This window comes from Dermacentor albipictus, chromosome 4 (genome assembly GCF_038994185.2).
Source record: "Dermacentor albipictus isolate Rhodes 1998 colony chromosome 4, USDA_Dalb.pri_finalv2, whole genome shotgun sequence".
Classification (NCBI taxonomy): Eukaryota; Metazoa; Arthropoda; class Arachnida; order Ixodida; family Ixodidae; genus Dermacentor; species Dermacentor albipictus.
The window spans coordinates 113,870,135-113,885,260 of NC_091824.1; the positions used below are offsets into that span (position 1 = coordinate 113,870,135).

The 15,126-nt window shown below is 45.8% G+C and overlaps 2 protein-coding genes across 4 annotated transcripts in view; both read left to right on the plus strand.

Annotated features, from left to right (window-relative positions):
• LOC139059290 (CRISP/Allergen/PR-1-like) overlaps positions 1-3,476 on the plus strand; it is a 34,904-nt gene extending 31,428 nt beyond the window's left edge. For all 3 annotated transcript variants that reach the window (XM_070537486.1, XM_070537488.1, XM_070537485.1), the window contains exons 13-14: positions 2,125-2,231; positions 3,268-3,476. In XM_070537486.1, the coding sequence (XP_070393587.1) occupies positions 2,125-2,219 (95 nt within the window). In that variant the 3' untranslated portion in view covers positions 2,220-2,231; positions 3,268-3,476. The remainder of the gene's footprint in view (positions 1-2,124; positions 2,232-3,267) is intronic.
• Positions 3,477-4,989: 1,513 nt separating this feature from the next.
• On the plus strand, positions 4,990-14,094 carry LOC139059291 (uncharacterized). The gene is made up of 5 exons (XM_070537489.1): positions 4,990-5,106; positions 6,650-6,920; positions 9,122-9,538; positions 11,633-11,809; positions 13,811-14,094. The coding sequence occupies exons 1-5, from the start codon at positions 5,030-5,032 to the stop codon at positions 13,988-13,990; spliced, it is 1,122 nt and encodes a 373-aa protein (XP_070393590.1). The 5' UTR covers positions 4,990-5,029; the 3' UTR covers positions 13,991-14,094.
• Positions 14,095-15,126: the final 1,032 nt, after the last annotated feature.

The following is a 15,126-nucleotide window of genomic DNA, read 5'->3' on the forward strand; positions in this document are numbered from 1 at the left end:
CGCAAAATAATTCAAGCCTGATTCTTGGATAGCGATGTTCGATGAACAGATATTGCTGACCAGCTGCAGAACATGTGTATAATGAATTGAATAAAGTAAAACAATCTGCTTCGTGTCGAGATGGTCACAAATTATTTCCACGAAATGAAAGAATGTAATATATTACGTGCACTTCTCCAATTATTTATCCTATTGCACAATAGTTATGGGCGCGACAGTGGCTGGTACTTAGAACAATCTGGAAATACTGCAAGAAAGTGCTTCCGATTCTTGAGAATTTGTATGGCAATTCAGAGAAATTACCAACTCGTCTTTGATTCATTAAACATAATATGCTCAAGTCAAGTAAATTAATTAGTTACTAACTGCTCCTTTACATATCTAAATATTGCACTACAAGCTACATGTGATGCATCTTCACGAATGAACACACTCAAATTGTGAAAGAGACGTACTCACCTATCTTGTATATACCCGGACCAATAATTCATGTGAAAACTCGCATCAACTTTACATTTTCATTTCATCCATTTACATCGTAAATACGAACTTTTCTGTCACCTAAGTGAGCCATGTTTAGAACCGAACTGCATTTTGGGTTCCGTGTACACTATTATTTACATAATTAATATATTTTTCAATTCATAAGCGATAGCTGTATATGTCGTACCTTCCATGGTTGTGTTGTTTTCTTTCTCATTTTTGTATGATACCTGCACTGTTGTAAAAAAGTTATTGCTATGGTATTTCTGAGCTTTTCTATATTTCCTGTATGCGCCAGTATTCGCTGCTCACTCTATGTACTCCAAATACCGAGCTGTCTGACAGCATCTTGCCTGGAAGGGCCCTACGTTAGGCGTTGCAAATAATAGGGTTTTTTTTAAATATGGCTTCATGATTCTCTTCAAGTGCAGCTCCTGAGTTTATCTTTATATTGTTTACAATCTAAGTAATCGTTTGGTCCCTACTAATACAGGGCGCCTTGTTTCGTGGGTTATGACAAGTGATGTGTGTTGGCAAGAATATTGCATCTGGCCTCAGACATTATGAAGGGTGTTTCCATAACATCATACTATCTACAAGGTGTCCCACATAACTTGTGCTAAAATTTAAAAGTATGCGAGTGAATATTTTGAAGTTTCGATATTATGATATAAGTGAACCAAAGTAATGTTGTTTGCCGACGCTTGGAGCAAGTCTAACTAGCCCTTGTATTTCGCTTAACTACACCATTAGTTATAATTCATGAATTAACTTCTCAAATATTATAATCAGAGTAAACTTGTAAAATTGTAGGTCATCGAAATTTCCGATCCATGTCTTTCTGTTGCTCTATGCGTTACACCAGTGTTTTTCTTTCCAAGCCTGAAAGGAGCCCGCAAAGGAATGTGAAAAGTGCCGCGCGATTAAAGACAAAAGACAAAAACTAGGACAACTGAAAAACTAGTCGCGCGGCAATTTTTTATCTTTTGTAAGCATTTTTTGACGTTTGGGAAAAAAACATTTATGCAGCACGCATAGAGCGACCGCAAGATGGATAGGAAATTCTTCATGGCCTAGAATTTTCCGATTTACAATTTTAATATAATTATAATATTTGAGAATTTAATTAATTAAGAATAACTAATTATGTAATTAGGCGAAATATACAGAAAAGTCTCACTTGGGGGAGGGGTATTCCGTTATGTCCACTTAGGGGACATCTCCATTCCGTTTGCTTCGAAAGGTCTGATTGGCTGCGCTAGCGTACACGTCAGAAGGAGACAGGCGTTCCTACCCAATCAGCACTTCAGCAGCAGACAAAATGGACATGTCCACAAGTTGAACACTTGCTCTAAGCGCCGGCAAACAACATTCATTACCTTGGTTTTGTACAACCACCTGGCACTTACATATCTTTAAATTTCGCCACTAGTCACGTACGTGAAACATCCTGTGTACCGAAGAACACAACCACAAAAAACTTCTAAAAGAATGCTTTGTCATTATAAAGAAACTGTCGCACGCTTGTTTTGTCAGCATTTCAGTCCAATGTATCATTTTCTCGTTAAAAGGCCAAACATTGGAACCTGCAGAGAACATCGGGCTTCTATGAGCTCTATTGATCATTTTTGACTGTTTCAGTGAGAAAAAAACTTCTAAGTTTGATACCCAGAACACAAGGAGTTATGCCGGAAATCCAGATCAAGTGTCAGTGCCGGAAGCGAGTACCTCCGTGAGCAGCTTATCAGGTACGGATAACTGTATGTTGTGCTGTCTACAAACAAATTAATTTGATGACATGTTATTTGCGATGAATGCTTCGTTATCTTGTGGTCTTTGTTCTGCACCTTAAAATTAAGTTATGGGGTTTTACGTGCCAGAACCACTACCTGATCATGAGCCATGCCATAGTGGGGGACTCCGGAATAACTTGGATCACCTGGAGTTCTTAACGTGCGCCTAAAACGACATGCAGCCGCCGTGGTCAGGATTCAATCCCGCGATCTCGCGCTTAGCATCCCAACACCACAGCCACTAAGCAACTATGGTGGGTAGTTCCGCATTTTAATGGTAATCTTTGGTTTAAAGAAATTATGCATTCAACTTCGGTATTTGTTAAAAAAACAATCGAGGACAGCATACGCACGACCTTAGAAATAACGTGCTGGCAATAGCCTTTGTATACCCATGCGTCTGTGCACTACACTGTGCTATCGCACGACTGGCGTTTGGAGCGGTGCGTTCTCGTCACTTCTCCTTGGGCTACGTTCACACTACGCCTATCCACGTTTGCTTTGTTGCTCCCGTAGAATGTAGTGTAAGTTTCACTCTCCTTCTCTACGTTTCAGACCTCAGTATATCCAAGACCTATGAAATAACCACATCATCACGGTATGACTGTGTGGGCCAGACGCAGAGGTTGTGAACCCAGTTCACTGGCGGTGTGCACATTAAATGGATCCAGCAATAGCGAATTGCAAACGCGCTGATCCAGTGCAAAAATGAGCGGGAACAAGTTAGTAAATGCACTGGTCACATTAACCGGCTAAAACTAAAGTAGTGCCCCGGAGGCCTTCTCAGGCTTAAAGTCCAAAGAACGCCATTTGTCTGTGAAAATGTAATCTCTAAAAATAGGAGACTTTATGTAAAAGTTAAGTATCTATACACAAGCGACTTGGATCACTACGGGTCAGGAAGCAGTAAGTGATGGCAATGGTTTGTTGCAATGCATGAACAAGCACTTACGCCAGCCGAAACTCACCATGCCCACCAAACTGTTTTCAGGTTCTGCATCGCCAAGAGTCCAGAAACTGACACGTCGACAGCACAGCATACGCATCACACAAGATCTGCATCGGGCATCATTAACGCGGATAATTTTACCTTTCCATAAATACATGCTCACGGAGTGCTTCGTTAATAAACAGATTATGTACATTGTGGGCACATCGGTTCTGCGGCAACTCACAAGGTGTAGTAGTAGTTCATGAAAATTTTAAAAAGATGACGCCCTGCACCCGACTGCAGCACGAAGCTACAAAGAAAAACCGTACGTGTTTCTCAGAAAGAAAGCTTGGCAGTTCAAAGAAAATTCGTCTTAATCCGGACATCGAACCCAGGACCAACGCCTCCGGGGCGTTCGCTCTACCAGCGAGGAAGCTAGCAGATCGCAGCGCGACGCCGAATTAATCGACAACTCGAAGGACAGCGACACATGAACGTGGCAAATGAGTTCTGCCGAAGCCCGCAAGGTATAGGAAGGTTGATGCAAGGAAAAAGTGTCGTCCACTCCACTATAGCACAAAGCAACAGATGAAATCCGTACGGGTTTCCCAGGAAGTGTTATTCGCAGTTGAAGAAAAGGTCGTTGGCTCCGGGTTCGATCCCCGGACAAGGACGGTTTCCTTTTTTTTAACTGCGAAGCTTTATTTCTGGGTTTCCCAGAAAGAAAGCTTGACACTCCAAGGAAAATAACAGGTTTTCTATGTGTTTCCTTTGTAACTTTACAGCCGAGCGGATGGCAATTTCCCCTTTCATGAGACTTGTTGTAATTTGGGAGTGATGTCGATAGGCTAACTGAACAGTTATATTCAAAGACAATTAAACTGTGCTGCAGTTGGTAATACATGTTCTCCTGAATAAATCACCAGTTCAATCTACTCAAAGCTGGAATTTTTATGCCTAGTACTGTTGCTTAGGATAGCTCTAACAAAAGAAGTGTGTGTGTGTGTGTGTTTGTGTGTGTGTGTCTAATTTATTTAATCAAGCAAACACTTCCACACAGCATACTTATTCTGCGTTCCGAGCGTTCTGATACAGAACGCTGCTTGAACGCGAAGTAACCAGCACGATCCGGTGCCCTGTGCTTTTGTGCACTGAATAATAGGCAAGCAGAATAGGTTCGGTGCAAAATTGTCTTAGAAAAGTGTGGAGATATAGTGATTATTTCGCAATCAAACCGGTACTTGTGTGCCAACAATTTCGTGCAACGGTAGCATGCAAGTTGCGTTTGCCCAATGGTGGTAACAGTGTCGAATACGGTAGTGTCGCAGGCATGACATGACATGACAAGGACTTTATTGAGATACTGAAGGGCTCACGTCCGAGGGGATCCGGGATGAGCCGATGGCTTCACCCATAACGGGACTGGCAGGCCGAGATCCACCGCAACATCATGGGCCTTCTGGACGGCCGGGAGTTGTTGATGTTCTGGACACTTGAGGGCGGATTCCCAAGAGTCCTTGGTCTGAAGTGAAGAAGCCTCTAAGTCCATTACAGCGTAGACTTATATATTATTGCAAAGTGTATTATTACAAATTACATCTATGCAATTATTTTTTAGAAAGAATGACAACTCTATATAGAGAAAATCGACTTAGCAGCGTAGAGTTTGACAAACGCCTTTTCAGGCTTCCTACACGCATGTTTCACTTCGCGGTGTGCATAAAATCCTGTCATCCTGCACCGCTATCCTCGGCCACATCGTGAATTTCCACTCACGCCCCTGTACATCCTGCCATGATCATCAAAGCCGAAGAAGAAGAAGATGGGCAAAGAGAATGTGCGCCAGCGCTTAGCCCTCAGGATTTTTGGGACTAAAATTGAAGGCTGTGTGTGCAAGTGGTAAGCGCATTTTCCTCATTCTTCTGAATTACCTTTCCATCACCATTCACCTCAGCTTTTGTGCAGCGGTGGTGATTTGTTTGGAGTTTTCGTGCGCCATGCAACGGTGCTAGGGAAGCAGAAAAGCGCTCTCACGTATAGTACTTATTTCAACACGCTGCATGCCTGTACAGCTACATTTCCTTAGACGTCGGATTTGAGGAGTGTCTTCAGATGTTTTAACTAGAATAGGAAAACACGAGAATATTGTTTTTTTTTCTTTGATTCAGTCTTGTTATTGCAGCCCCTCTCCTTACATCAATCAGGACAACTGTGCCGTGAAGAGTAACGATCATGCAGATTTGTAATGTTCGGATAGTGGAAGAACGAAACATACATTGCGTGGTGTCATTCGTCGGCATGGTGTCATTCCAAGTTATTCCTCGGAATTTTGAGAACGGCATCCCACAGACAAATATAATGGGATATAACACCGACAGCGCATGTCCTTTATGTTAGCTCTTCTCAGACTAAAATATTAAAAGCGCGAAACAATATAACAGGAGATCGACCCACGCAAGAGGCCGCGTTTCTCTACCAGAAAGCCCGCGTTCGTGCATAGCGTTCGCAGCCAGTGTTTCCCGGTAAACGTTACAGTTACATAAGCTGCAGTTGCCAGGAAGCATGAAAAGCAGTGGGGGTCTTTGAACGCTGTTGCGTTCCACTATTAAAAGCGAAGCTTAAGCGTCTTCCAAATTTTTATTTCCTAACCCGCGTTTCGCTTTTTACCGCTGACTTTATATGAATTGTTTCAACTCGGTGTTGTTTCCTAGCTGAGCTGCCAAGTGTCAGTGCACGTCAGCGAATCATAGTTATGGTTCAGGCGCATGTTCTTTTTGGTGCACAGCATCGACGCCAGTGAAATATGTGCAATAACTATCGCACATATTTCCATGTTCTATATGACTATATGACTATATGTTCCATGACATTCCATGTTCTATATACGCGTAAACTTTCCATGTTCTATATATATAGAACATGGCAAGTTTACATCTTCTTTCCATTCCTATATACTCGTAAACTTTCCATGTTCTATATATATGTATATAGAACATGGAAAGTCAGCGCGTCCGTTGCCCATAAACCAACACGAAGGTAAAACAGTTTAAGCGAAGCTAGCAGTTAAGACATGAAATGCCGGAGGCAGAGAGGAGGGCAAAATAGTTGTGCCTCCCCAGTTTATATACATATATACAGAACGTGGAAACGCTTGCCTCGATATTAACGCAGGTTGGAAAGCATCGTGAACGCGCAACTGTGTAAATGTAGAACTGCAGTGCATACCGTATGCGTTCAAACCTGCAGTGGATCACTCTGCCGTGATAAGCAAGCTCGATGATCGACTTCAAGCAATCCATGGAACGGGCGCGTGCGTCTGTTATTGTGGGTTGCGCAGGGCGCAACCCACAAGGGTTTTGCTCTAATCCCACAAGGGTTTTGCTCACAAGGGTTTTGCTCTAATCCCAGCCTGTGTCTCTTTCTGCATCGCCGCGCATCGCAGGCGGGGTTTTCTCCTGCTCGCCTGGATGTCGTCGCGGCCGCACGCCGCCTCGGCCGGCGCGCTGGACGACGCGATACGCAAGGGCAACTGGACGGAGGTGCCCCTCTATCGGCTGGAAGCCTCGCAGGGCGTGCTCACCGAGGACTCCCTGTCGAATTTCACCTGCATCGCGGTCACCGGCGGAGACGTCAGTTTCTCCTGGTCCCTCGACAGGCGGCCGGTCGACGAGGCGTTCACGAGCGAACCTCTCCGTGTCCCCATCCTTTTCATGGTGAGCGCCACGCCCAGCTCTTCTTGCAGTGTCAGTGGCAACTATTACTGTAGCTAACCTACAGTTATGAACGAGAGCAAGGCAATGCATCAAGACATGAACGCGAAGGCTTGTGGCCTATGGTTTTTCCTTTGCACACACATTTCCCGTGCCTCGAATAAGTTGATGGTCAGCATGGGTCGTCTTACCTCCTTTCCTCCATGTCCATAACGGATGACTGTACGCTAGAGCAATTGCGTACAATAACTAACTAAACAAACCACTCTTGATCGACACTGCAATCTTGAAGTTCTTGTTTCTGGGTTTCTGTTCACTTCTAGCTATTACTCTAGTCATTTCAAGGCGTCTAAACGATTGCATAATGTTTTGGGAGATGTTACAAACGTCTCCTCAAATGTTTTCTTGAATACAATAGACATCATTGTCCGTCGCAAGTCATTGCTCGACGTGAAGTTTTGAGCTAAGTGCTGTGGTCTTGCCAAGAAACATTTCTGACTCCTTCAGAAAACGTTTCTGAATGTTTCACGCGCAACTGCAGTTTGCTTTCACGGCAACAGAATAATGGTGAAAAAGAAAAAAATATGAGATAAAATAAGATAGGCCACGCTAACGAAAGATCGCTCAATCAAAAGAATCCGATTATTTTAGGGGAACTAACGAAATATGAGACGGTCAACACAAGTTTACGAAACTGCTGTGCTGGAATAGTTATGTGAACAACCACTGTACCTGTGCAAAATTATCTTTGTTTGCTTCAAGACAAGACACAGGTAACATTTGTTTTTTTTTTTCGCGGTAATTTAACGGGTGTCAGTTATTTGTGACTTTGCATATGGAATACATACTTTCACGCATGAACCTACCTCTAAAACAGTTTCGTACAAGGTCCTCACCATGCATATACAAAGTAAACGCTGTTCAGAGTCGGAGCAGTAATATTGAAAAATGGTGAAACTTCGTGGCAAGAAAGCAAAGCTTTCCCATGGCGAAGCAAAAAAAAAAAAACATGTTATTACGAAATAATTAGCCGCTTCCAGCAAGAGCACTTCAAAGAGGTAACCTGATCGCTACGGTCGCACATTAACTGACGAAAGATTGGAGAGGGCAGAAAACATGATTTTGTACAAAGTGCAACGTATAAAAAACGTGGCTGTGGTATCTACCTGCCTCGCCAGTGTGCTTGTTCAGTCAAAATTGGAATGGCGGGAGTGTGGTATATAGGGGTTTGCCCGAATTTCGTCCTTCTAGCTTCGAACGACCTTGTCATTAACGAAGTGAACTTGGGTTTTTCTATAGCAACTTCGTTGTACGGCAACGTTTATTCTCGTTTTTGGTGCACTGCAATAAAAAATAATATTGCTTAGGATCTCAAAAATTATGCGCGGTGACTACTTATAAAACATCATCTGGAGTTAACAAGACGTGCTTTCGAGGGGGTCGTGATTTGTTTATGGGTTCGAAATTACGCTATGAGATCCTGAATGCAAAAAAATTATTCCGAGTATCTGCAAGCGACGGCAAACAACATTACACTGGTTCTGTCTAGCTACGAGGCATTTGCATATTTTTAAATCTTAGTTCAGGATAGTTGGGACACCCTGTGCACACGTAAAACGCAAAAATACAGTCAGCGCAAACAGCGTAAGAAATGTAAGAAGGTTGTACTCTAAACACAAGGTAGTATACATAGTAATAAGTTGTACAACTAGGAGACATCCGTCCCGATAACACGCAGTCCTTCGAATCTAGTCGAATTTTTTGAATCCCGTCAATTACGCCACCTGGCGGCAGCGGCGGGATTCGAACACACGCCTCTGGAGACCGTCTAAACCTTAAAGCCCCTTAAACTTTGTAAAGTAGCGACCCTCTCCTCCTCCGCCTTCACTCCTCCTCGTTTCTCCTCTCTTTCACGCTCCCTCCTCGACCGTGGCGCAGTCTACATTGCTCGAGCGTAGCAACGGCGCCTACACGCGCTCCTCGCCACTCCGTAGACGCTCCTCGAGCAAAAATGGCGCTGATGCACGCTGATGTATTATGCTGATGCTGATGCACGCTGATGTATTAGGCCAATAGCGACGCGGCGTCGGCCTCGGCCAGAGCGCGCGAGGAGGAGGCGGCATTTTTCAAAGCGTGGCAGTACTTTATGAAGTTTAAGGGGCTTTACTAAACATATTCCACCCTCTTTTCCTCCGTGCGACCAGGGCGTCGACTTGCACGTGAGCTTCGTCAGCCTGAACGGGTCCCTGCTTCCGGCCGGCCGGCGCGCCGACGTCACGTGCAGCGTCCAGCTTCTGCGTCGCGTTCCCGCCGCTTTCCACCTGTCCGCCAGCGTTCGGGCTGGCGTCGAGCGGCTGCACAGCGGCTTCGGCGACCCCTGCCGGGCGCCCGGCCAGTCCTCGGCGCGTGTCGCCGCCGCCAGGGCCTGCGTCGGCGAAGCCGTCGTGTGCAACTCGCGGCCCGCCGGGGACAGCGTGTGCGTGTGCGACCCGCACCGGGCGATGCGCCACGACGAGCTGCGCGCTTGCCTGCTGCAGAAGAAGCTGGGAGAATCGTGCCTCGTCGACGAGCACTGCGACGCGCGCAACCAGCGCTGCTACCACAACCACTGCGTCTGCCAGGTGCGCTGACTCGACCGATCGTCCCGCGAGCTACTACTGCCCAGGGAGGAAGAACAAAGTTACAGAGGCACTTAAGACATCTTACGTGCATTGGATGCGAAAGGAGTCTGACTCTTCAGCGCGATACTTTTCACTTGGTCATGTGCTCGAATTGAGCTGAGTCAATTTTGAGGGTGGGCCACCCGAATTTTTTGAGTGGGCCAAGTCAATTTTGGGTGTGGGCAAGGTCGGTTTCAAACGTGGGTCAAGTCAATTTTTGTCTTGGGCGAAGTCGATTTCTTGGGTGCGGGTCACGGCGTCCGTCCGACGCAGCGGCTGTCCATCGTAGGATTTCGCAATGCGAGCCGAGAAACATGACGTCATCACTTAGTCACGAGGGTTTTAGTGCCATCGGATATTAACGCCGGACGCCAGATCTTCCCCGTCATGGGCATATCATGATTTCGCATTAAAAACTAAAAGGGAGGGCGACGTCGGGCAGCTAGAGACTCGGCAAGCCAGCGTCCTCTGCCACCAAACTTTCTCCCTTCCTTCGGCACTCATCGATGCATTGATTGGCTCTTGGGGAAAAGGTTCATGCAAACTTGCACAGGTTTGCTCAACTTTTCAAGGCAGCGTGTGACTTCGCCACTCTATCAGCCACTCTCTGCAATACGCAAGAGACTAGAAGTTGCAGCCTGCCTGTGACGGGAGACGGGCCCTTTTCCTATGAGCTTTATTTTACATTTGCGACTATGTTTAGAAATTGCCTATACTTTCTTTCCTCTGTATGATACATTCCCTTTCGCGTCATGTGACTTCCTTCACAACGCTTCACTGGAGCAAGGAGCATTTTATCCACTTGCTTAGTTAACCAGGGCTCGCTGATAGAGATGTCCTCCTGAAGTGGTAGTTTCAAAATTCGGTCCCGTTTCGTCACGTCACTACCCACGTGCCACCAGCGTCGCCTTCCGCGTCGCTTTTTTGCTCTCCGTCGGAACAACGGTGCTGTGAGAACTCACCGAAAGCGTATACTGTGGTCTGGCATCGCGAAAGACAGCGGACCCAAGAACGCAAATCGAGCGCCACGTGAACTGAACTAACAAATAAGTTTCATTTCTCAAGGACCGGCCGACAATAGGTATACGACAAAGCATATACCGATGTCTGTGTCGATTCTTGCCGGCTCTCGTTTAATAGAAGTCAACAGTTGAGCGGTCGTGGCATCCGTTTTACGTTCTTGTGTGCGTTGTCTTCCACTCTGCGTGTGTCGAGCTCAATAGAAATGAACGGGTGCTGTGCAGTACTTAAAGGAATCTCCTCTTGCGTGAGAGCGCTTCGTATACACGGGCGTTGGAGTGCTCGCCACTTACGATAGCGATCAGCGTAAAATAGCGAGAAAATCGCTGAGCATCGACGGCAGATTACAGAGGACTTTATTCAAGGCGGATTCAATAACTGTTCTTTATTTATACGCTCTAAGCACGTCTCGCACCGCCATCCAAGTTAAACCTTCTCGCAAATGAAAGAGAGAAAACTGCGAGTCCATCTATCGTTTCAGAGCGCAGCTCCTGGCGCTCCTGCGGCGAGCGGCGGCGTAATCGAGCGAACGAGAACAGCGAAAGATGAAAGCGAACGCGGAGCGCATCGGCGGATGAAAAACGCGAGGAGGATAGCGGAGAGCAACTTGCAGCGTGCCGCACGAAGCACATTGTCCGCGCCAGGCAATATATCGCAAAATAAAAACACATACAGCTGCGCTCAAGTTTCGCATTAGGGAGCATCGTAATCGTCGGTGAACTTTTTTTTTTTTCATATTCCATCTTGAGGAAACTGAACGAGCAACGTAGTAAACACCCGCCATGCTGGCGTATGGTAGCTTTGGTGATGCGCTACTAAGCCCAAGGGCGCTGGATTGAATCACGGCCGCGGGGGCCACAGTTAGATGGGCTGAAATGCAAAAAAAAACACCCGTTAAAGAACTCCAGGCGGTCAAACTCAATCCGGGGTCTCTCACTATTGCGTGCCTCATAATGAAATCGTCGTTTTGGCATGCAAAACCAGATAAATGTTTTTTTAACGTAATAGGAAGCACAAGGAACGTTCTCCTCGCAGGAGTCGTACGAGCAACGCGAGCACACATGCACCCAGAACGCTTCCCTGAACGGCGTCTGCGACGCCTTCCGGCTATGCCCAGAGGGAACCGCCTGCACGGACAACCTCTGCAAGTGCGCCAAGGGCTATTACAACTGGGGAGGCAAGTGCCAGAAGCGCCTGCTATCCGAGAGCCAGGTGTGTCAGTGGCTCCACAGAATGGAAAACATTGTTTTACTTGCTTCCACATGTATACACTCTATAGGAATAATTTGCACGCTTTGGGGCTTATCTTGTCCATGTGTCACCTGTCTAGCTTGCGTATCTTTCTTTAAAGTGCACTAAACGAAATATGATTGAGCTATAGATCGATAGATTATTTGTCTAGAAGTCTGTAATCTTTTTCTATGTACCTACTATAACTTTGTTGAGAAGGAAATTGCCGCCGAAAGTGCCGCTGCTGCTCCTCAATTTGAACCACCCGCGCCAAAACGAACGAGTTGACGTAATCGCCGCGTGACCTCACTCTATGCCGCTCTCTGTGAATCGGTCAGTGCTAGCGTCACTTGAGAGGTATCATAGTCCACAACAGGTGGCGCCTCTCCCATTTTCTATTTTCGTCATTTTCTCACTTACAAAAGCTGTGTTCTCCGTACGAGTGATGAATTAGTTATTACAGAAGACTTCTTTCAATGCAGCTTGACTTAATACTTTCCTTTAGTGACCCTTTTAACCTGCGCACCCGGCAATTTCAGGTCGCGAACGGCATGTGTGAGTAAGCGAAACATAGCGTTCCTGAGAGTGAAGTAATAAGCGCAAAGCGTTAAATAAAGGAAGTTTACGCAAGATTTATGACGATTATTGTTGGAAAAAAAGATTATTCCCGACGGATATTGCAAAATTTTCTTATATATTGCACTGGTAAATTTTGGAACCCTGGTCTAAGTTATCCGGAACACCCCGCATACCACATTTCGGGCAAACATATGCTGCTATTGAAACTGTGCCGATGTAATTAGATTTTGTAGACCACATCAGGCAATGTTGCTGTGTACAGAGACTTTTGCGCGCTTCTTATAGTTGTACTTGAGGAGGTTACGGTGTCTGCTAAGCGAGCCAGAAATGTTACACAATTAGCTGTCGGAGTCCACCTGAGTCCCCTGTCTTAGTATTTATTACATTGGTCTCGACTTACTGACATGTTTGAGGTGGGCCGCCTGTTAGCAGTGGCCATCTATAGTTCAGGGCGCAGTTATTTCAGTGGAGCGGTCCAGCTCTCCCAGGTGTAGGGAGTTTGGATGAGCTGTGTGTATGAGCGAATTAAAAATGAAAAGAGAGTCCTCTGGGGCATTACCATTACGGGCTGCGTTGGGGTAGTTAACATGCATAACTCACTGTTTTTACATGTCTATTCTCAACGTGCTTGTAAGATAGCATCGTTTTCGTTGTGTAGTGCAAGCCTTTGTACCTGGCCGATTGACACAGCGTCCTCTCTATCGTGTGTCTGTGATGTGAATGCTAAGAGGAGTCAGTTGTTTTGGCTTACTTGAGCCTATTACGGGGCTTCGTTTTCGATGCTCGGATCTGACAATTGTGGAGCACTAGGTCTCAGGCCACTTCACGGGGTTGCTCGGTGTTGTGGGACCGCGAGCTAAAACATGAGCTCGTTCATTGCCCTCCCCGAGGACCTGGTGCCATTCCAGCAGAACCTGTAACGTAGGGTGTTAGCGCATATTAGTCTAGTGCGGATATGATCTGGGAGATTATTCTTTGTAAAGGCACGTAATGCTTCCTGACTATTCCAACGAATTTAGGTAGTACCAGTATCATGTGTGCGCAGCCATATGGCTTCTGTAATCTGTAATGGCCTGAATCTCGGCTACTTCTGTGGGAAATGGTATACTACTTCGTCAGTGCGGGCTGTCTGGTCTCTTGTTCCAACTACTGCTGCATAGCGCCAACTGCGGTCGCTGATATGTTACCATTTGGCACTTACCACACGCGCATACTTTGCTTATGTTGTCTTGGTGAATTTTACTATTCCACAGCTATAAAGAGCAGCCTTCCAAAATGCTGCTGTGCTTTTTTAGCCAGGTGTACGTGTATACGTTATTCCTGAAAGTGTGTATTTTTGTGCAATGTGGGTCGAATAGACGCGATTGGTTAATCAATATATGTCTCCTTGGCGGTTACACACAGGGCAAAGTGGCTGTCGTGGGCATTCTGATGGTGTCCACTTTCGTAGTGGTGCTGGCCCTGGTGATGCTGGCCCTGTACTTCTACCGCCATTCGTGCCGGCCCTCGCTCATGGTCGAACGCACGAACAGCTCGTGGGACTTTTTTCCCACCGCCACGACCATAAAGAAAGACTCGCACTGATAACAAACTCCTGCAGGACGACAGTGTTCATGATACAGAACCTCTTATTTGATTTGTTACTTCCGGTATGTCAAAGCATTCAAAGTAAAAAAAGCATATAGATATATGCCTAATAACATACGTTTGCTGGAGAGTGTACATATATATATATATATATATATATATATATATATATATATATATATATATATATATATATATATATATATATATATATATATATATATATAACAAGCACAGCAAAAGATGAAAGCGAACGCGGAGCGCAGCGGGAAAGAAGGGCGTGTGAGGAGAAAAGTGGAGGAGAACGCTACAGTGAAAGCATGAGGTGGAGAAGGAGCGGAGAGGAGACGGCCTGCGCATGCGCTGAGTTAGCGGTAGCCACGGTAGCCACAGCCATCGCTACTAGATACTTTTCAGTTGTAAAACTCCGCCTGGGAGCGGCGCGAGAACGTGACCCTCTGCCGTATCTATCTCGCCAGGTGGCGCTGCCGCCACGGTTGGCCCGGTTGGCTAGAGAAGTTTCCCAAGGCAGCAGCGCGCCGCCGACTCAATGCCAGTTTTTTCTTTTCTATTGCTGCTTCTCGTGGCGCTAAGTATTCAAAGAATAGCATTTTTACATTGTGCGCTCTGTAAAAAGCAGCTAATAGGTGAATGAAGAGGACAGTGAGGCTTTTCATTTGTGGCATGTTTTATGTACAGATGAAAAAAATTATAGGACCGGTACAACGCCGTATTGATGAATCTAAGCATGATGCATCGATATTCACAAAAGACGCGCTTTCTTGGTTGCTACAGCTACCTTGTGACTGCTTTCTAGATGACAGTTTGTATCCCTGGAGTAAAAATGCATCCGCATAACAATGAAGAAATTCAGTACTTCGCACGTGAACGCGAACAAATGCTCTGCACAACCAAGAAGAGAAAAGCAGCACCCCTCTAGATCATCTAAAACCTTCCAAAATATCTCTCCGCAAAGGCCTGCCTCATCCAGGGAAGCTGACACACTTTTGTTAGCAGTCTTCATAAAGCCCAGCATCTTTGGCGTCGGGTGCTTTAAGGAACCTTGCTTGAGACTTCTGCACTCAATTAAGTAACTGTCGCAGCCAACTGCTGGGATTTCAAAGCTTATGTCC

Coding starts and splice junctions, on each gene's coding strand:
- LOC139059291 (XM_070537489.1), top strand. CDS start 5,030: ATGGGCAAAGAGAATGTGCGCCAGCGCTTAGCCCTCAGGATTTTTGGG. Junction 9,539..11,632: donor ACAACCACTGCGTCTGCCAG/GTGCGCTGACTC, acceptor TTCTCCTCGCAG/GAGTCGTACGAGCAACGCGA. Junction 11,810..13,810: donor GCCTGCTATCCGAGAGCCAG/GTGTGTCAGTGG, acceptor GGTTACACACAG/GGCAAAGTGGCTGTCGTGGG.